This window comes from Eucyclogobius newberryi, unplaced genomic scaffold, assembly GCF_026437365.1.
Source record: "Eucyclogobius newberryi isolate DKJ021-1_F unplaced genomic scaffold, fEucNew1.0.hap1 SCAF_7, whole genome shotgun sequence".
Taxonomy (NCBI): domain Eukaryota; kingdom Metazoa; phylum Chordata; class Actinopteri; order Gobiiformes; family Gobiidae; genus Eucyclogobius; species Eucyclogobius newberryi.
In genome coordinates this window covers 11,987,085-12,009,771 of record NW_027316389.1, presented here as the reverse complement: position 1 = coordinate 12,009,771, position 22,687 = coordinate 11,987,085, and the positions used below count along the sequence as shown (strand labels likewise).

General features: G+C 38.8%; 2 protein-coding genes across 2 annotated transcripts in view; both read left to right on the top strand.

Moving 5' to 3' along the window:
- Positions 1-1,010: 1,010 nt before the first annotated feature.
- On the top strand, positions 1,011-7,261 carry ehf (ets homologous factor). The gene is made up of 8 exons (XM_072435924.1): positions 1,011-1,124; positions 2,818-2,929; positions 3,460-3,797; positions 4,489-4,495; positions 5,812-5,859; positions 5,957-6,001; positions 6,080-6,275; positions 6,579-7,261. The coding sequence occupies exons 2-8, from the start codon at positions 2,854-2,856 to the stop codon at positions 6,676-6,678; spliced, it is 810 nt and encodes a 269-aa protein (XP_072292025.1). The 5' UTR covers positions 1,011-1,124; positions 2,818-2,853; the 3' UTR covers positions 6,679-7,261.
- Positions 7,262-11,247: 3,986 nt separating this feature from the next.
- Positions 11,248-22,687, top strand: part of pdhx (pyruvate dehydrogenase complex component X) — a 35,624-nt gene continuing 24,184 nt past the window's right edge. The window contains exons 1-3 of the mRNA XM_072435221.1: positions 11,248-11,429; positions 13,681-13,764; positions 15,461-15,561. Coding sequence (XP_072291322.1) covers positions 11,294-11,429; positions 13,681-13,764; positions 15,461-15,561 — 321 coding nt within the window. The 5' untranslated portion in view covers positions 11,248-11,293. The remainder of the gene's footprint in view (positions 11,430-13,680; positions 13,765-15,460; positions 15,562-22,687) is intronic.

Genomic DNA, 22,687 nt, shown 5'->3' with positions numbered 1-22,687 from the left:
GAAAAGAGATACATACCGGTGCTCGAATCTGTGCACTATGCGCGCCGCGGCTGGGAGGAATCCCGGCGCACAAAGCCTGCACGTGACGTCACGCACTACAAACAGTGCTAAATTAGAGCGAGTTTGAGTACAATATAAATCTATGGAAGCGAGACAGCTTACCGGGGCGTTAAACCTGGGGAGCGTGCGGCACGAGTCATACAAGGTTTGAGCAGGGTTTGGTGAGCGCACGATGCGCAAACCAGCCTGGTTAACACGCTGGTGTGATCGCTGGCTTTAAGCCTAAACTTTGGGGTGTTTTTGGGGCGATCAGAACGAATGCTCCGGTCCTCGTGCCGCTTGCACTGCTCCCAGGTGGCAGGTGACGTCAGAGGCGAGAAGGGCCAGCGCAGGTGAGGAAGCCTCCTTTTAAAGGCCCGGGTCACAGGCCATAGGCTGTCAGGGGTTATGAGGGCCTACTGCCACACAAAGGTAGTACTTTTTACTGTAAAATTGGAAACATTTTGCTTTCACCTAAATAACAACAATTTTGATGTGACATGGACCTCATATTAATATTGAAAGCCTTAATAAATGTGTACAGGTTTATCAAAACTACCTCAATTGCAACATTTCCGTGTCCAGCCCTCAGTGACAAACGTTTGGACACCCCTGCACTATACTGATACACTTCCTGCTCCGCCGACAAACACATGTGGCTTCTTTTTGCGTGATCTGTCATCACTGAAACACATTTTCTAAACTGTCTTGGCGGAAAGAATGCTGTGTTGATAGTTCAATGGCTGCATGCTATTTCCCTCTGAATAGACATTTGATATCTGTCACTACCAGTCAGGTGTACAATGTACTTTGTGTGTGGGCGGGGGAAAAGTGTGTGTGGGTGTGTGCTATGCAAAAAGTTAGCATATCATTAAACTGGCTACCTATTGAAGGAGTATAAGGAAGTTAGGAATAAAAAAGCTATTGTGAGCGGGGCAGCACCTGGTTGTGTAGCGTGGGCTGTTGTCTGCTCAGTCAAACCACGTACAAACCTGTTCAGCACGTTGTTTGGAAAAGCCTTTGCCAAGAGTTGAACCTGCTGAAGCCTCATTACAGCCCTGGTGGGATCCCGTTCAACTGCTCTGGTAAGATGCCACGCTGCTTTTGTAAACACTAGACAAGCCAAATGGAGGTGAGAAACTTGCGTGATACGAAGACAATGAAAGGAAAGTTTGTGGAATATCTTATCATGGTTCATTTTCCGGCTAATTAGTCTAGTTCAGTTTGCGGCGCTGCTTTATAAAGCTTTGAAATTGATGTTAACAGCTTCAAGATGTAACAAAACAAAAAGACATTTAGGCTCTAACTGGTGTCCAGAGTCAGCACTAAGGGTTTTAGCTTTTAGTTTAATTTAGCAAAAGCCTCTACTCTGACAATGTTCAAATCTAGTTCCAAAATAATTACGTTTTTTCTGTGCATACTGTATGACTTACTTGCAATGATTAAATCTGAATCTGAATACATATTTCTTGTCCGCTGATGAAAGAGGAATAAAATTGCAGCACAAACCCACTTTCCATATTGTATTGTGCTTATAGCTATATTCTCAATGTTATTATAGTCCTAGAAATGAAGCAAAAACCAAAACATTGTTGAATGATTTGATTTTACTCATGCGATACGATAAGACATACGGGAGGATTAGCACTGCTCCCAAGTCAAACGCAGAAGAATCCTTTTATTAAAGACAGCACATGGATTATTGATCTAAGAGTATATTTACAACAGCTTCTTCCCAGTGTCCTGCTCTCTCTTACCCCTTGTAGCAGATGATACCTGCTTAAGCTGTGGTGTACTGCAGCGAGGGTTAGTGAGCAGGCGACATCAAGCGTTTGAGCACACTTGGCAGGCTGTCAAAGCAGGGCAGGGACTGGATCTTCCGAGGAATTATGGCATGTGGCACGAATCTCTGGGGAAATCTCATTGAACGATCTCGACTTATGCTGTTTGAAAAGCGATTTGCAGGATCTTTATTGCAGATCTGTTGTTAATGCATGTCACACAGCTGTTTATGCGCGGATAAGTAACATAAACGTGTCAAAAGATTTACATAAAGTTGATGTTTACGACGCCCTATAAAGCTATGACCGGTAGCTCCCAATGAATAGATGATGTGTTGGGTGTTGAACTTTTCTATATGACATGTTTCGTACTCGTGGGGTCTGTAATGAATGGATAAACTGTCACTAACTGTATTTGTGTGGACTCAATGCATGCATTTCTTCCTCATTGCTGCATCTGCTGAAAAATATGAATTTACATGTAATGCAAATATAAACGCACTTGTGGTTAGCATTAGAAAGCATGTCGTGTGGCAAAGAGGCTTCTGTCGTGGATATACTGTAATATGTAACAGGTAAAGGCACAGTGGCCGTAACAAACAAAACTAAAACAATATTTTAGTTTCGTGTCGTATGTCCATTATTTATAACCCTATAACAGTGTCTATGCATAATCTCATGATGTGATTTTAGTTTTTTATTTATCATTTACTCTTGCCGGTAATTATTATTTTGATTTATAAAAAAAATATGTTTTACTCTTTTGTTTTAGTTAAAGGCAAGACTGTTTTGGCCGTCTTATTCCAAAACTTGCTCTTACACTTTGACTTCTCCTGTGGTAAACGTTCATTATTTTGTTTTTATCCACCACATTAAAATAATTGTAAAAGCTCACACGCGAAAGGCCAAAACCTGCCTGTAGCAGTTGAATAATGATGTGTGTAGAAGTGTAAACAATGCTGCTATTTCCAGTGAAGTGTGTTTACTTGCTTTGCAGCTTCTGGGCCATGAACCATCAGAGTTCAGCTGCAGAATGAGCATAATGTCCAGCGCCCCCCTGGAGAGTCACCTGACCACCCCCTGGGATCTCTCCCATCCTTACCCCGACAGTAAGTTACAGATACACATAGATATACATATGTATTTATTTTCCATACATTAAGTGTTTATTAACTCTGATCTAGAAGAGATTTTGATTGCTCTGTATCGATAAATCATGTAAAACAACAATAAAACAATCAATCAAGAAACTAATTAGCAAGTGAAACTGTCAAACAAATATAAAACAAGTCATTAGAAAATAGCAAATCAAACACAACCCAGAATATGTCATTCTATTCATGTTAAACCAAATTTCCTAAAAACCATTGCATCATACTTTTTGTTTGCTGCATGAAATCATGTTTTTGCAACAACCAATAGTTAGCAGATAGATGTTTAAATTTAGCCTATAAAAAACATTCCGGCACAAGCAGAATTAAAAGAATAAACCATTATTTGGTCATCACTCGCAAATACATTGGCCAGTTCTGATGTCATTTGAATTAGACATCATATAACAAGTGTGTGACAAGTGCGTGTGAGTGACTTTACATGTTACGAGTTAGCTTGAGCAGACACGTGCTTCCTCTCGTTGCAGTCCATACAGTGATGTTTGGATGTTCTGGTCATCTGCTGCAACACGAGTCCCAGCCTCAGTTCTGGAGTAAGTTCCAGGTTTGGGACTGGCTCCACCAGATCATGGACATGCACCAGATCGACGCATCCAACGTCTCTCTGCAGAACCTCGACATGGACGGCCATGAGCTGTGTGCCCTCGGCTACCAGGACTTTCTCCTAGCAGCAGGAAGTGTTGGACCCATTCTCTTCCACAGCCTCGCAGAACTCAAGTGGAATGGTGTGTTTCAAAATGAACTTATTTGGCTTTTATCAATGGTTTCCGGTTTTCACTGTCTAAATAGTCAGATTTCTCAAAGGGTCATTTCACAATATCGCCTGCTTTAAGGACAGGTCAAGTACAGAGGACAGACTTCTACAGGGACAATAAAGTGTACCTTAAACTTCAGCTGTTTCCCTCTCAAAGCTAACGCTAACTTTTATTTTAAAAAAGCAATTCAAATAACTCAAGATTACCCAGTTGTTTTTATTTGTAGATTACTTCAATGTGTGGCATTATTTGATAGTATTATGCTTCAAATTTAATAATGTACTAGAATTGAGACAATGATGATGAAAACACAAAAACATGATTCATAAAAAGTTGATTGTGGCTCTATATTAACTTTAAGATTAAATTCATGTTAGAATTGGCCGACACATTCATGTGTATCAGCTCCTTGATTCATGCGACATTTTGAGGAACTTTTTCCTGTTACAGAATATATAATATTTAGTTTTAAATTGTTAAACGGTAATTGCTTTGGCAAAGGTTCTGAAACCCATGGATTCTTTCCTTTATAAACAAAGACATATGAGAGGGTGCTGCAAATCAACACTCTTTCCTTTTACATTATTCATTTCAAAGTTAGTTTTATAAAATACGGGGTGAAATATACAAATGTTTTCAAATAGATACTGTATAGATTAATACAGAAGAAGTTGGCCATACTTGTATACTACATCTGAATGTGAAGGTGAAGGTGAATACGGGACAATGGTCAGACATTAGCCCATGGGTACAATTCGTTGTGCTTACATCACCATGTATGTTGATTAACATGCACTGTCCTGACCAAATCTACAAAATAATAAATAATAATGTGCCAGGGACAGGGCATTAGAGGCAGGAGATATTAAGAACATTGATTTTCACAAAGATTTTTTCCCATCCCCAATAGCAGTGTGATTCCAGCAGAATTGTCTTGATGAAGTGTTGCTTGGGAGGAATTGGCGAGCTGGTCAGGGGTTGCACTGCATGCTGCTGTGTAGGGCCAAAACACCACTGTAAGCTGCGGATATGATGGATTTGTTGTTTGCACTTGGAGGAAATAGTTCTTCTAACAAAGCACACAGGGAGTTGGAAGCTAAGACGCCAGCTTAGAATCGCCGTATCCACTGTTGGTAATTAAGGTTGATTGAAAGACTTGAGTTTTTAAGGGGTACAAAAACTCACAAGGAGAAGGGGAAAAAAGAAAAATGTTGTCTAGCCTTGAATGCCAAAGGCTCCAGGGCATTTACAAAAAAACATTCTTGACACAATAGGGCTATCACACGTTTAAAAAAATTCCAGCTCCGTCGCAAAGACACACAATGGATCCATTGTTAATGGGTCCATTGTGTGGCTCTGTGTGGCATGGGCATGAATGATAATAATAATGTTGTGGATGTATGTTGTCAACGTCCTCAAAGCACTCTACATTACATAATTCATTCACTCCTCATTGCTAAGCTAATTGTGAGCCTGCACTCTCAACCACTCCGACCAACATCAATCACTGGTCGATGCTAAGATCAAAATGCTGACCTTTGTTTTGGTGAGTAACTGCAGTAACCACAGAGCCACAGCCACCAGCAGATGCCGCTAGGACTGTGCGCGTTGGTAGAATCTTGAATTAACTAAAAACAATGGTGTAGACTGTAAAACATGCTTAACTGCGCAGACGAGGCATGTATGAATGAATGAATGAATGAATGAAACAAAACACAAATCCAGGCATGGTTTGGTGTGATATTCAGTTTAAAAATAATCTGTTTTGATCAAATAAAATATTGGCACATTTGGAATCATGTCTGTTCTACTGTATTTTTGCACAGGCCAAAATCAGACGGATATAGAACCACTGGATCTCAAAGAAGGCAAGGACCCTCAAATATCTGCATCATTCGTTTAAATAACTGTACATAACTCTAATTCTAACTCTAATTCACTGCAGAGCCATATTCGTTTCCCCATTCCAACTATTCTTCCAAAGGTACACTCATAAAACGCAGCCTTGTCCTTCTACAGCGATCGAAAATCCACATTGTGGTAAATACTTGTTTGTTTTGACAGATGTCTGCGACCCTTCTCTGCCTGTTGCCTCCCCCGCGTCCTCCAGCGGTAAGTCGTAACTCGTGACAACGGGACATTCATTCACACCATCTCATTAGGCACCATCAACTGACGTGAGGTGCCACTTTTGCTTTTCATTCCACAGAAATTAAAAGACGCATGAATCGCTCATGTCTGGTCAAGAAACAAAGTAAGTATCAAATCGGTCTTGTGCATTTTTTTTATGATTTTGTGTATATATATTTAGCGATGTCTCCGCTCCTCGCAGGCCCGAGAGGCACCCACCTATGGGAGTTCATCAGGGACATTCTTCTACACCCGGAGCGTAACCCGGGCCTCATCAAGTGGGAGGACCGCACAGAGGGGGTCTTCAGGTTCCTCAAGTCCGAAGCGGTGGCTCAGCTCTGGGGCAGGAAGAAGAATAACAGCAGCATGACTTATGAGAAATTAAGTCGAGCAATGAGGTACAGATTCATGTGCGGAACTCGCCCCGTGTCAATGTAGAAACCCCATTGTAAAGCTACTTAAAGCATGATTTTTAAATGACCTGGTCTAATGAGCTCACTGGTAATTGCAGAGTGAAGTGCTAGAATAGCCTGAACGTATTGTGTTCCAAAACATTAAGCTCATTTAAATCTCATCGCGGTGAGCTTTAACTGCTTCTTGCACCTATATCAATCAGAAAGTTTTGCCAAGAGCCTAATCAATCTTTCCCATCATTATCATTATGCGTTATCATTAATTAATTATGTCTGTTTGTCTTTCAGATACTACTACAAAAGAGAAATCTTAGAGCGAGTGGATGGACGACGGTTGGTTTACAAGTTTGGACCTAATGCAAGAGGATGGAAAGAGGCAGAAAAGTGACTATTTCATTTGTTTAATTTATGCATTTTTTATCGCGTTGAAGGTTTTTAAGTGTGTTTTGACTGTTTACACAAGCAAGCTTTAATGTTGCTCGCCTTTGAATCTCTTCTTGTGTTAACACTGCACTGAGAAGTTCTTACGATGTGCCCTGAAGAGTCTGTTAACCTGTTTACAAAGAGACGCTTCTGTCACAATCAAAATGGTGTGTTTTTCTTTTAAGACGCTTCCCAGGGGAGATTTATCAGACTTGAATGTATGCCACATCTGTGCTGTGAAGTGTCCTTTGGGAACACAATAATAGTACTGCCTCAAAGCATGAAATCTAAATGATTTAGTTAAACGATGTAGTCATAGTCCTTTATCAGCATTTACAACTAATAATGACGCTTGGATTTACTATTTTGAGCTTCACAGGCTTTTCAAACGCTTCGGGTGTTCATGATTAATTTGCTCCGTATTAAGCAGCGATCGCACAGGCATTTATGCTGAAGTGTCTTGCCAAAGGACAAATAAGCAGTCATCGAAACTGGGATCAAACCATTAACCTTTCAATTATAAAAGTCTCTGTAAACCTTCTATATCTTTAAATTTTTTAACCTGATTCAGTCTGGATGCTACACACACAGGTCAACATATGAGAAAGGAGAAAAGCTATTGAGTAACTTCAATAGCTTTAATATGTTTTTGATCGGTGCTTCCTCATAACAAATGGCACTAGATGTAGCATTTGACAACCAAAAAATACTTAAACTAAAGAGCTGTCTGTTGCTGCATGTCGAATAAACACTGACTGTCAAAGAGAAAGAAGCTATAATTGCCTTCCAAAATGTAAATAATAAAGTTTGTTTTATGAATATATGCTGATCTGCTGTCTTCATTCCATTACGGATGTCTCAACCGTGAGTATGAGTGGTTGAAGTTTCGGTTAGTGTATCACATGGGACTTTCACTGTTAATCATTTGCCGGAGCGTGCCATAAACGCCATGAAAGTCGCAAGTAGCATGAGCAAGTCAAGAATGTTAGCGGTTACATATTACAAAAGGACTGAACACATAGTGCAGTCAACCATAGAAGTGTGTGAATAGGGATCAGTTCCAAAGTAATATGATTATTTTTTGTGGGAATGATTTATTTCTGTCACGTCCTCAACCAAATACAGCATGAGTCTGATCACATTCTGTCATGCAGATTGCAGACTGGGGCTTTTTCACGTCTCAACTAAATGTATGGTATCTTATGTGATGGTTGGCCTTCTTAAATGACTTAATTAATGGGTTGCTTTTAATCATGGGCAGTTTATTTAACATGCAATTTGCTATGGAAAAAAAAAATCTAGAAGATAAACTGTTGTTTTGTTTTGGGGTTTTTTGGCACTGTCTCATGCCAAACAGGTTTAACAAGTGACGGTTTACACAGATCCAAATCGTCATTGGGCAATTGCAAACGAGGACAGTGCACAGAGGTGAACTCATGAACTGTTGGGGAATATAGGCAGACCTGTAAATAAGATAATTAGGTAATTTACATAAATTGTCTCCTATATTGAGAAGTGCCAGTTGGATCAATTCACATTTTTATGAGGAGAAATTAAAACCTCCTTTAAAGAGGTAACTCTTTGATCCTGGAGATTACAGATACTTTCAACATTTGGTGGTATACAGCCTCTCTACATTAACTCTACGCTGTGACATGATTAGAAGAGGCCTTCAATTGAATTGCTCTGATTAAAAAATTAAAGAAAAAAACGCTGTCATTTGAATGTACATTACAAGGTATTGTCTCTGATTGCAGGAGAATAATAGACACTGATTGGTGCATTACTATATTATTCTACTTTACAAAATAATTGGCCTGTGCAATTTCAGCTCAAGTGCTTTATTTTGCACTTGCTTTGATTTTAGTGATGCATGTTTTACAGGGATTTCAAACACAAAGCTTATATACTAAACAACTCATTTACTTTAGGTTAATGATACAATAGTGTAGTCACACTCATGGCACGCTCTAAATGTAATCTAGATAACTGGTGTAGGATTTGCCACCTTTTGTCTTTTTTCTAACGTTTCACAGCATTAAACTTATCTGTCTGCTGGAGACAAGCGGGAGACACCACCATGCCAAGTTACAGTATCAGATCTGTGGAGAGTCTGTAAGCACCACGTCAAAATTGGCTCTGAATTAAGACGAAAGCCAGAAATAAACTGGACTGTTTTAGAACTAACCCTCCAAACCAAGTCAACATTAAGCTGCAAACTGGGCTCAAACCAGCCCCAAACGTGGGCAAGAGTGAACGCACCCTACATACTAAAATAAAGACAACAATGTTACCTTCAACTTCTTCAAACGTATTTTTTTCAACTGAGCCAACAAAGTTTTGGGGTTAGTGGGGAATCATTGGTATCCACGTTTTTTGTGAACCATACAGTACCTCTTAGCTATCAGCCGAAGTGTTGAGCTTGATCACTGAAACCTTGTGAACATTTTTGATAAAACCGGAATTGTAAAAATGGTGAGCATGATTTAATGTGCTGTGACTGTAGAGCACCTGGTGAATAACATTTTCTGTATCATGAGAGGTGACGTGCAATACCAGGCTGTGTTCATGTTTGATAAGCACAAACAGGAACATCTGAAATGTCGACCCATGTAATACAAGTTAACTATTAAGCAAATCTACACCACTAATCTCTACACAGAGACAAGAACTAGTTTGATAGACTAATGCAAACTCATTCTTTGCGTGACTTGATATCAGTTTGCCTACTGTGTGCCCAAGCTGATTTTGATCACTGCCTTCACAAGAACACATTCCCATTTGAGCGTACATTTTTAATAACATGCAGTGTGAGAAAAATGTGACAATGAACTTTGGGAAGGTCCGTTAAACCTGTACTGCCAGTACTGTGACACTTCCCGTCAGTGAGCAAAATGTTTGGCACCAGTGGAACTATTTACTTGTCTGAGAAGGAAATGTATTCTCACTTATGATGACGAATTTACTCCACATTGCTAACACTATCTAGTGTCTATCTAGCTGTTAGCGTTGTCCATACACAGTTTATGTTTTTGTTTGTTACGCATAGTCTTTTATTGCTAAAAGTGAGGAGAAGGTAATTTGGTCAGAGGAGGAAACTAGATAAAAATCAAATGACAGCAGTGCACCATGTTTCTTGTGGTGGGAAATATGGAAAGTAAGCTAAATCATGTTTTGTGTTGTTTGTAGGACTTTTGTGGGTTATAAATATTAAAATGCAATGATTTTGCCTTTGTTAGCAAATATGCTGTCTCTTATTTTATTGATTTTATTTGTTAATTTGCTATTTTATTCTTTTGCTCATAATTTATTTTATTGGCTTTATTTTTTTGGATTATCAAATTCCCTGAGCATGTACTAATTTTCTATTGCTTACAATTATTGTCACACGACTTTGGAAACTTTTTGTTTGTGGCATGTGCTATCAATTGATTGATAGTGTGATTGGATTTTAGTCTCTATTAGTCTTTCTTGTATAGTGTGTGACATTGTGAAAGAAAATATATCTATACTAGCCTATATTACTTTCATGGCTACTTAATCGTAATTGTATGCATGTTTGTAAAAAATAATGTAATTGTTTTTAGTGAGTTGAAATGAAGGACCCCAACGTCTAGTTTAGAAGGACACAAAGAAGTATTGAAAAAATTGTCGATCTTATCCTAAATATTTTTTTGTTGCCAGCTTCCTGTAAACAGAAAATACTTTTTGTTATTTCCTGTAACTATTTTGGGATTAGTACTTTACATGTTTGGGCAGAATTCACACCCAGACAGCAAATGTTACCCGCCATTGTTACTGTAATTACAAAGTAGCTTGGTTAATGAGTAACAGAAAAAGAATGCAGCCCACAGGATTGCATAATTTAAACAAATTCAGTTTCTTTTCACAGAGAGTCAGTATATTCATAGAATATATATGAAAATTGTAAGAATATCTTTCTTCTTGCAACAAAAAATTATAAATCTATCATAGCCTGATAGAAACTGAGGTCGATTATGTGAATCTTTATTGGGAGCAGACTATCAAAATGTATCAAAATGACTATCAAAATAACTGCCCGGTTACTTGCAGGTCTTCAGGAACATCTTTGCTCTTTCCTGACCGTTAGTGCAACATAAAGAAAATAGCTTGAAGAAGACATAAAACCATAATGCCACTGCTAATGCAAAAACAATATAAATGTGTTAATTGTAGAATACTTTTCAAAAACTTGCCGCTAAAGATACGAGGCTTACCGTTTTCATGCATTACATCATTCAAAGTTTCAAAGAAATTCAGTTTGTATACATTCATGTGGAATTGGCATTTTTTTCTATACAGTGTAGTTTTCATTTCTATCCAGAAGAGGGCAGCAAAGTACAGAGAAAAAACAAAATGCCACTTTAGGACCCCATTCCACTACTGCGCTCAAAAAATAAAATTACAAAGATAAATAAAATTAACCTAACCTGCAGTATCAGAAAACCGTAACCTAGATTGCACCCAGCAATTATTTTGAGACTGTTTGAATGTGGTTTGTAATAATCCGCTTTTCTGTCAGGCATCTGCGTGGGCACGTCACGGCGGAGGACGACAACATGGCGGCCTCCTTGCGCCTGGGTCGTCAGGGGATATTGTTTGGACTAAAATTAAACCAGTTTAATAAATGTGTCTGGGGTTTACAGTCATGTCAGGAACGCGCAAGGCACCTGTTCCAGTCCGCGTATTGTCTTGGTGAGTCTTGTCATTGCAGAGTTTTAAATCAGTGTAATGTTTCTTTTCGCCGTTACTCTTCGTGATCTTGTATCTGTGTACTATGTATCCTTGTGATTTTCTATCAAATAATGGTTTTGAATATGTATTTATGTTCACTTTTGACAACATGCACTTTTGACAAGTCATCTCCACACGGGCAACTATAGGAGCAGACATGAGGGTTATCCAAAGGCGTTTGAGAGACCAGATTGTCACCTTTAGGCCATAGAAAAGCTTTCTCAAACTTTGACAATGCTATTTCTTCAGTCTCAGCAAAGTGTGTGAAAAGTGGGTGCCATTCCTAATCTGGGACCATAAGTGTAAACGCAGATGCACAAAACCCGCACATCTACAGAGCAAACTGTAGCTTTATTTGTTGTACAACCTGTCAACTGCTGACCCAACACAGTGCAGTGGTCGCTCCTGTTTTCACCTCATTGTCAAACGTGGTTTTCTGAACAAAGGTGATGAGAGGGATGGCACTGAAGTCAGCTCAGACCTCACTCATTTGAGAGTCAGTTTGTGTTCTCAGTGATGACACTTCTTCTTGGAGAGGAATTGGTCTCAGACTTTAGCCTTGTCTGCTTCTGAGCACCTGAGACCAGAGAATAAGGTTTTTTGTTGTTGCTTTTTGCAGTATTGTACAGGGATAAAGTGAACAAAATTCACAAACACAGGAACTTGTTTTGGTGATTCGATGCAACACAAACAATAAAACATTGAACAATGAATAGCTACCAGATATATAAACAAAGATAAGTAAGTAAAGTTCATATAAGGTTTTTAAAAATAGGCATGATATGTATATAAATAAAATATTTAGTGAAATAAGAAGTGAACAGTGCGGTGAGTGCAAGGTGCTTAGGCAGTGTTCATGAGTACAACGACAGAGGGAAAGAAACTGTTGAGTGGCTCAAATAGTCCATGTCCAAGATGAGAAGGGTCAGCTGTGATCCGCCCTGCTCGTCCCAGAGTCCTGCAGGCATACAGGCCCTGCAGAGATGTAAGTCCGCAGCCAATCACCTTCTCAGCAGAGCACACAATGCGCTGCAGTCTCTGTTTGTCCCTGGCTGTGGCTCCAGCGTACCACACGTTGATGGAGGAGGTGAGGATGGACTCTATGATGGCTGTGTAGAACTGCACCATCATCTGCACTGTCAGCTTTGCTTTCCTCAGCTGCCACAGGAAGTACATCCTCTCCTGGGCCTTCTTGATGAGGGAGCTGATGGTGGGCTGAGCTCCCACTTGAGGTCCTGGGTGAAGATGTCCAGCCCTTCAACATTTGTACCTAGGGATGTCAAAAGCAAAGGGATACTAATACGACTATCAAATCTAAATACTAATTTGAGCAAATATCAACGTTAAAAAATATCAGGACAGGACACAACTTGACCTTTCGTGAACAGTTTTAGAAGGATATTGAGCTTTATCATAACTAGTATGTATTAACTAGGAATGTGCTATTATTTTGTCAAAATGACTATTGTTGGTTTTTAAAAAAAAAAACATTATTATCATTATGATTTTAGTATAAAAATCCGTATTAACTATTGCGTCTGTTCCTGTTCCTATTTGTACCTCATTGACAATATCCAGCAGATGGCAGCAACACACAAGAATACCAAGGACCAGAATCCTTTGAGCAAGTACACTAAAATAATAAAAATGGGTTGTAGCTTTGCAGGAACATTCTAAACACTGGAGTTCTGGTTCTTATGGTGGAATACATTGTTTATTGTGGTCAAACCCCTGTGACGATTTGCTATTTGTGCTCGATACCAGCAGCAATACCAGCTTCTTTATGTTGTTGTTCGTCTCTTGTGGCTCCAAGTCCATTGTCCTGGTGAACTCTGACCTCCTTAGAGTCTAACTGTTTGTGTGATGCTGCCTTCAGGGCCAGTACATGCTCCCGCACAATTGTAGCCTTTGGTATTGGTTACATCAGTCACATAAACAACCCGCCAGGTTGGTTTTTGTCATTGGTTCTTTTTGCGCTGCTCTACCAAGTTAAATTCACTTGATGCCTGCGGCTATACACAAGCATAGCGTGTGTGTAAAGATTCCAAGATGTAGGAGTTTGGTAGCCCTCAGATAACATAACTCCCTTCTCTTTATTCGTATCATGCATGGTTTGTTAAATTGAAAAATGCCAATAAAATAATGCAATGTCAAATTTGAAACTGATCCAATTTTGTTGTTATTGAGGCTTGTTTGTGTTTATAACCTGCAGGGGTCGCCCCACTCAAGGTGGAGATGCCTGCTCTGTCTCCGACCATGGAGGAGGGAAACATAGTCAAATGGCTGAAGAAAGAAGGTAAACACCATAATGTATTATCATTTATCATGTCTCCTATCAACTAATGAGATCTAAATTGGTATTGCATCTCAATAAAACTCTTATGTTTATATTTATCTAGTGGGCATCAATTATAATTTGAGCCGCATAGATCAATGGTTCCATAGAACTCGACCCAATCTAGACTTTATATATGTAAGACATTTTTATCTTATCTGAATTTAAGCTTATTTGTATTAAACTGCATTGAATACTAGCATTAAAATATCAATATAATGTTGCACTTCTGTACCCATAAACACGCTGATGAACCGTTTCCTTCAGCTACGTCTGCTTTAAACGAGCAGCTGCAGAATCGGCGGGAGCAGTAATGGCTCCCTGTCTGCATGACATCAGTTGGCTGTGTAGGGCAGAGGGCTCGGAGCTGGGAGCACCCAAGGGCCCCACAGTGCTAATTGGCTCAAAGAAACCGCCGCTGTCACTATTCATCACTGCTTAGCAACTCCGTTCAGCCAGGCATCACAGCCACACTCTCATCTATCATGAAGCAGCAAGTGCGATTCTGATTGGCTGCCGCGCTGTGTTGCCATGTGCCGCCGTGTCAGCGAAAACACCACCGCTCAGATGAATGGTTGAATCAATTGTTTTACACATCAGTTAATTATTCATCTGAACTCCTTTTGTGTTTAATTCTAACACCTACCTACATGACCACAACAGCCTTTCCAGTGGCTTGTGGGAGCATCTATTCAATTTTTCGATTTTCAACAGTACACCGCTCTCCCAACCCCTGAGGTCATCCCGCGTTAATGCCTCATACAAACCCAATCTGGACCCGACTACGCAGTACTCTCAGGGGTCTCCAACATCGATACTGTAATCTTCCCCTCACCCATACACATTCTGTTACAGCCTCTTCTAACATGTTTCACCCTTTTCCTTTAAAGCAGTCCTCCTGTTCTGCCCAGGTTGCTCTTCAAAATGCTGACAGAATGCATTTAATCCAAACACTACAATTTGTGCAACAAGATTTGCCAGGAAATGAGCAAGAATGCCATTGCAGACAAATAACGTATTGCTTATTTCCTCCTAAATTGTATTGATCCTCGAGGGAAATGATTTTAAATGGTTTAATTTGTTACGCTATTGATTTCAAACATGCGTTGCCTTTACAAACTGCCATTAAAACTGACAGAACTACACACAACTACTTTTTTTTTTTGTGTGCGTCTCAGTGGATAATAACATCCTTTTGTCACTGCGGCGCGCTACTCAGAATCAGAAAAGGTTTATTGCCATTGTCAAAGAACAAAATTCATAAACACAGGAACTTGTCTTGGTGATTCGATATTCAAAGCTGACTCAAGGATTACTCAAAGATTACTCAAACTACCCACGCTTAAATCTAATATAAGATGAAAAAGAAATGAGGCAGTGCATGGTAATTGCTGTGCAGTGAGAAAATGCTAATATATTCTGTCTCTCATATGGTGTGGACCATCGGGAATCTTGGGTTTAAAAGAAAGCAGGGATACAAGCTCTACATTTCCATACCGCACGTTGTCTCCCACGAAACATTGATTTGGCGTCTTATTTGATATACAAAGCCCAAGTCAAAGAGCCCTTTTGTCACTCGAGTTGTTCAGTGCAAGACATGTTCAAGAAACCCGCAGTGAATTCTCTCATTTAGTGAGTTTTTGTTGTACTTTTGCAGGTGAAGCGGTAACTGCTGGTGATGCCCTTTGTGAAATAGAGACAGATAAAGCGGTGGTAACCCTGGAGTGCAGCGATGACGGTGTCCTGGCAAAGATAATGGTGAGTGAGCAAATAATGGCCCTGTTTTTGACTCGTGTTTTGACCTTCTTGATTTACTTAATTAAACTGTTTCCTGGAGGTCCACCTAATGACACATAGTTAAGGCAGGCAGGTTGATTAATACCAATTAAAAGGTTACACAAGATCACATAGATTGCTTCCTGAATCTGGATATCTGATTAACGTTCCTCCTTCCAATGTCCCCAGAAAGTATCCCTGTGATGTAAATGAAAAATACACTGTACATATAATGTTTCCTGATATAGACAATCTATGTGATCTTGATAAAATAGTGAAAACAGGTTGACTCTGAAGCTTTTGTACGTGAGAAAGGCCGGTTCACTCATGTCAATGTAAGAAACACGAGAAACACATTGATTTTACCATTACTTTTAGTTTGTGATTGAAATTGTTAAGCAGTTCAATTATGCAAATGCTGATTATAAAAAGCTTTTTGTTTTCTCTTCTTTTCTTGCTCAGAGACATTGGTTAAATCATTCCCCAAATGTAAACTCAAATCAATGCAGAAGTACATTTGTAGCTTGTGAGGCTTGACTCATGACAGTTGGTTAGTTACAGAAATCCACTTCTTTCGTCAATCTGGAGCTTTTACGGTAAAAGGCTGTGGTTTTTATGTGCCCTCAGTAATTTGTACTTCTCGGTGCACACAAATACACAAAAAAACTCTCCAAAAGTTTGTAAATTGCAGCAATTGCCAATAGTTTCATGTAAATTCCCCGCCACCATCACTGCTAGTGTGTAGATCTGTGGTGCATGCTGGGATAGCATGATGGCAACTACAGGAGCTCTATGTATGTTATTTTCCTTTGTGTCAATTAAGTCGTAAAGAACTGTACAATAATAATAGTAGTACATAGCTCTGTTCTTAGTGGTTCTTTTGTTCTTCCTCGCTAAACCACTTGTGTTTGATTTTAAATCGGCCGATGTCCTGATATTGCTTCTGCTCCACATCTACTTAAATCCATAGTTTTATTCCGTATACTGTGGCGCAAAAGCTTTTCAAAGTGGTTCTGTGCCTTGGGGTTTTGAAATCCTCTTAATTTTTAGCCAAAAAGTTGATCCTGTTCATTTCAAATACACTGTGCGAGAAGAGGTGGGTGGGTGGCGAGTACCGTATTTACCGGACTATAAGTCGCATTTTTTTCATAGTTTTGGCCGGGATGCGACTTATACTCATATTTATACTTATATACTTATACTCCGGAGCAACTTATATGTGATATTATTTATTATTTTCACACTTGCAACTGCATTTCATATTCCAGTGCAACTTATATGTTTTTTTCTTCTCTATTATGCATTTTGTGGCTGGTGCGACTTACAGTCCGGAAAATAGTATATCGTTTATAGTAAAATGTACAACAACATTTGTTGACTCAAAACACAAATGGAAAAAGCTTAATTGTACACTTTCAAAAAAAGGCATATGGTATATTATTTCTGATTTAATTTATTTCCTGAATTGATTTATCACATAACCACAACACAGAAACAGATTCTAAACATAAAATTATTTGCTGCAAATTATGTATGAAATAGTTTTAAACAACATTCCTAAATGATTTGATCTTTGGGGTTTAGTTATTTCATCCATTACGTTATAATACTACGTTACTTCTACTACTGTGCATATTCCACGTTTCCTTCAGTCCCGTCTCCCTTGATTGTCCCATTCCCTGCACTAATTGGCTCCGCCCGTTTCCTCTCTTCCCACTGTAATCTGACAGCAGTGTCCAGCGGTGACTACACTCCTCACACTCCATTCCCCATTGTTCTTTTTGTGGTTTGAATATTTTAATGGGCTGTCAAAGACGCCGCCATCCGTGACGTCTCCTCGCCACCCACTGAAAGGAAAGAGCTAACATTCTTTCATCATTGTTTATTGATCTCTGGAATATTCCCATCCAGTTTGTAAAGCCTGAGGGATGGTGGGCATTATTTACTCGCATTTATGGCAGGTGATATTTTTCCTTGTCATCTGTTTAGTAGCAAACTATTTTCAAACCCTAATGATTGGGATTTGTCAACATTTTCTGGTCAATAATGGGCCATGTCTGAATGTAGGAGTGACGGAAGATTATTATGCAAACTTGACAATATGTCTCTACTAGTAAACGTTGGGACATTTGCAATTTCAATTATGATTTAAATAATTGTTTGCTTTAATTGAATAGCAACATTAAGTTCACATTAGAAACAACTTTATTCTGGTAGCTAATAGAGAGAATAAGTCTGTGTAATCCCTCATTCGTCCAGGAGTGTTCCATTGAAGAAAAAATGCAGTTGTACCATCTGGACAACATCCAAAACAGAATCCAGATGATACACCTGCATTTTTTCTTCATTTTGAGAGAATATTTCACTCTTTGGCACTAATAGAATACATTTTGTTTATTTATTTTTTAGATTTATGGATAGATTCATCTCCTTACTTTTTGTTATGGAACACAGTGGTCAGCAGGGATCAAGTGTGTTGCCCAAGCACACAATAACAGTATGAATGTTTGTTGCTAGTTTGTTGTTACCCTGCGACAAGCTGGCTCCAGTCACCCGCGACCCCAAACGGGAACAAGCGGTAGAAAATGAATGAATGAATTAATGTTTGGAACTAGGGCAATGGGTTTTAGTCGGGATTCAATAATTTCTTGAACAAAAGAAAGAACATTACACAGAGAGGGATCGTGCAGTTTACAGAAAACATTCAAATAGTCCTATACGTTTTGTCCGGCATCTGTCCCAATTAGTACAAAGTCTTTGAGCCTTAAAACTCCTGCCATGGACACAATCAGCAGATATCTACTTTTGGCAGCAGGGGAAAAAGGCCCTCACAAAAACATGGATGACACAGATTGGACCGACGATTAAGGACTGGACCGACATTAATATGGACATTGGCAAAATGGAAAAATGACATTCGGACTTAAATTGAAGATTGGCAATTTGGAGAGATTCAATCACTTGCAATTGTCAATGATCAGCTCTAGTGTTTTTATCACAGCCAAACCTAGAACAATGTTTTTTTTTTTTTTTTTTTTTTTTTTAAATTAAACATGACAGGCTTTAATCAGTGCCATTTTTGTTCAGGAAATTATTGTTGGGACCTAAAAAAAAAACTTTGAAAAAAACAACTGGAACAAGACACAAAGAGCGAGCATACAAACATTTTACATGGTCTTCTATTCGATTAACCCATTTGGTCCAAAGTTTTTCGAAACTGCCCTTGAGTTTATTTAATGTTTTTTTTATTTTGCGGATGTCCATTATGTTTCCGTCCGGTCCTTGATTGTCATCTCAGTTTTATGTAATCCATTCTTTTGTGATTCCTGTCTTCCTCCCTGCTGCCAACAGTATGCTCCATTTGTATTTGTTTTTGATAAGACGGGGGGAAAAAAAGAATCAAACAATGATCTGTCAGTGTTCACAGATGGAAACACATCTAATGACATTACTACAACTGGCGCATACTATCTAGATCGTGCACCTAACAACATCTAACATCTTTTGGGTTTACTCCATCCGATTTCCATTTCTTTCCACGCGTTTACGTTCCCTTACTCCATCCTGGTCTCGCTTACTACGAGCACGAGGCAGTTTCCATGACAACCGCCCAAGAACTGGGGGTAGGGTCTTCGGCGGTTGGAGCAGGCAAAGAAAGATGGTCTCTATTAGATAAGCCCCCTGAGCGCTCTCCCCTTTTTCTTTAATTCATAGACGGCAGCGTTAATAAGAAAAAACAACATTCAGTTTGTCGGAGGACGGACTAATGTAGCGTCCGCACTCGTCGGGTCAAACTTCATTAGCTTATCAAAGGGTCTCTTTCCAAACAGGTTTTTCTTCTTCAGATAATTACGTGCTTGTGGAAAGCCCAGGGCAAAACGGGTAAATCCCAGCGCTCTGCAGACATTATTTATGGCCGTCAACTGCCACAATGGCCCTCCACCAATTTTAAACCACAGCTCCCCGGGTGTTGGACAACCGGTGGGGGGGGGGGGGGGATATGCTTACAACTGGAGTGTGGACTAAATTGAACTGAAAACAACCACCGATTTTGGAATAAATGATGGTATAATATGTACTAATTTGTGTGAAATTCCTAATCTTTTTCGACTTCACCTTCCTTCACCTCCTTTCAATCATTTGCCGACAGTGTGTGTGTTTATAGTATGGTTATCAAAATGAAATTTCCCCATGTGTGAAACCAGATACTCATTTGGACAAGTATCAATACTAGTAAAATTCACATACATGGTTTTAGAATGATCTTGAGCTTTATTAGAACTAGTTTAAGACCACATGCTAACATAAAAGTACTATTATCTTTACAGTCTTTTTATCATTATTGTAAGATAATCCTTTATTGTCCCACATGGGGAAATTTCATTGGTGCAACGCAGGTAGATACAGAGGTAGATACAGAAGAACAGATCACTTATAGGAAGTCTGAAAAACACTTTCAGTAGAAGATCTCCTATAAATAAATAAAAACTCCCATAGACAAATAAATAAATAAATAAATACCATTGCATGTGATCCCGACAGTAATTGCACATGAATATGTGTCACGACAGCACATAGATTGCACATGAATTTCACAGTAATTGCACATACGACAGAATTGCACATCAGTATTGTGGCATCTGTATTGAGTTTTGAGCCTTTTGCTCATTATCAAAATTGAGTTTGAAATCATAGTATTGTGGCAAAATTAAGTAGTAGGCCTATATTTGATTACCCAGATATGAAGGTAAAACATGTTAAAAATCAAGTCATTAATTATGATTATGATTTAACATAATGTTTAAGTTGTACTCCGAGTTCCCAGATCCTACTAAAATCTGAAAAGGATCTTGGATTAGTATTTAATGTGGAGCAGTTGGGATTGCAATTGCCATTTTAAAACCACAAGAAGTCTATTACATTTTAACTTGGCCAAGCATACAACAAAAGAGAGATATCTACAAATACATAAAGATTAGATCCCCGATAGGTTTGGTTTTGTAAATGTTTGTTGAATGGACATACTGTGTATTTCTGTTACGTTGTCAAAGCCACACATTTGTTTGCCCTTCACTGTTTATTGCTTGTCCATGATCTTTTGCCCCCACATAAAGCTTCCTCCAAAAATTAAAACGATATCAGTTTTATGGGCTCTATGTAACATGTTTAATTACTACTGCTCCTCAGTACCATAACGAAGCGGACAATTCCCTTGAAACACATTATACGCCTTTTCTATGTCATTAGAGTTGCCTTTGGGGGCATTTTCGCCAAATCAGTCTGCTTCCACTGATGCTATAAAACTATTAAATGTGTGGGTCTGGCAGGCAGAGGTCCTGTCTATTTATATCATCAGAGAGTGTATGAATGCGGGGATGTGCATCACAGTTCACAGCACATGTTCATTCTTAAATGCCAGCTCATTCATGTAGAACAGCCTCTTACCACTGTTGGATCTTCAATCACTGCAGGTTCTGAGATGTCTGTACAAAACCACTTTGTAAACATATAAACGAATAAAAAGAACCGTGTGTACAACTGTTGTAAAAAAATAGTACAGGTAAAATAGGCTTTGTGACTCTAATCTGTGAGAGCAGTAGTTTGATTGTGTCCCAGGACAATCTGGTGGCAGTGTTGAGCTCATCTCACACAAGCTACAGGGCATACTAGTTTTGCCCAACATTTTTGCGGATATAATGGGTAAATAAACAATGTATTTTTCATGAATATCTCCAGTAAAATATGGCACATACAATGGGGATTTGGTTATTTTCCTCATGTTTAGCCTTTTTGAAGCTTATGGAGATCATAACTAACTCCTCCTATACTTATGAATATGCTTCCTTATGCTGGTTTGATATTCAGCATGATTGAGGTAATGATGAAAAATATATTTTGTAAAGGTGTCATGGTGTTCAGCCAGGGTATTTGTATTGATGACACCTTTCACAATATTGCAAATGTATTTATATTGCAAGAAACTAAACATATTGCAATAACTACAGGACTTCCATCTGACAGAAATGTACTGCATTTAAAATTGAAATGTTAAAAAACAAAAAAGATTTTCCTTACTCGATCTCAATTGGCCTTGTTTTCTTTTTGACACAGTTTGACAAATACATTCAGGCATGTACATTTTTTAAAATAAATTACTCTGTCAAAATATTCAAATATCACAATAATTTGGAGCAGCCCTACATAACGGTACATCATATTACATCAGAGTTGCCTTTTTCGCACAATGCTGTAGTATTTCTGATTAATGTATTCTTTTTAGGGAAGACCTGAGAATTGGAAATTTCCCTGAATAGCATCCATCACCTCCCAGTGGACAAACAAGAAGATGAGCTAGGTATGCAGAGGCACATATTATGAACATAGATGTTTACTTTTGAGTTTTTTCCTCTTATTTCATGCACTAGTAATCATTTTAAAGAAGAGCATAGGTCTTCCCACTGGTGAGCACAGGTGTTCTTACCCTGCTCTCTTCTTTCCAATCCAGTTACAACTTGTGCTATTTTTGAAAACAGGTTGTGCAGAGGGGGTGGGGCATTGTTTTTTTGCCCTTTCAATAAGATAAGATAAGATATTCCTTTATTGTCCCACATGGGGAAATTTCATTGGTGCAACGCAGGTAGATACAGAGGTAGATACAGAAGAACAGATCACTTATAGGAAGTCTGAAAAACACTTTCAGTAGAAGATCTATAAATAAATAAAATAGTTGTCACAAATGTATGACAAAAAGTAGTAGTAGTATTAATACCAAAATACTGTCAATCACACACATACACACGCTATTTACATACACAATTCATGTTGCTGCATTCATACACAACAGTTCAAAACATAAAGGTGGGTGATTCAATTTGAGTTTTTGTGTCGCTCCACCTTTAATATCCTGTAGCTGTTGTGATTTACTTTAATTTTCTAACTGTCTCTTTTGACCAAGACCTTTTTTAAGAAGTAGGTCTCTGTCGATTCCTTTTCATAAGAGATGAAGTTTGGCCAACCTCCGCAATGCACAACGGTTGGCCTTTCATTTACACTGATCAATACTGAGTGAGGAACAACACCTTGCCTTGGGAGAACGGCGCGCGCTGGC

Bases quoted from the DNA above. Each gene is read 5' to 3' on its own strand.
- ehf (XM_072435924.1), top strand. From the start codon at position 2,854: ATGAGCATAATGTCCAGCGCCCCCCTGGAGAGTCACCTGACCACCCCC. The intron at 6,002-6,079 runs GTAAGTATCAAA...CGCTCCTCGCAG, and splicing joins ATGTCTGGTCAAGAAACAAA to GCCCGAGAGGCACCCACCTA. The intron at 6,276-6,578 runs GTACAGATTCAT...TTTGTCTTTCAG, and splicing joins AAATTAAGTCGAGCAATGAG to ATACTACTACAAAAGAGAAA.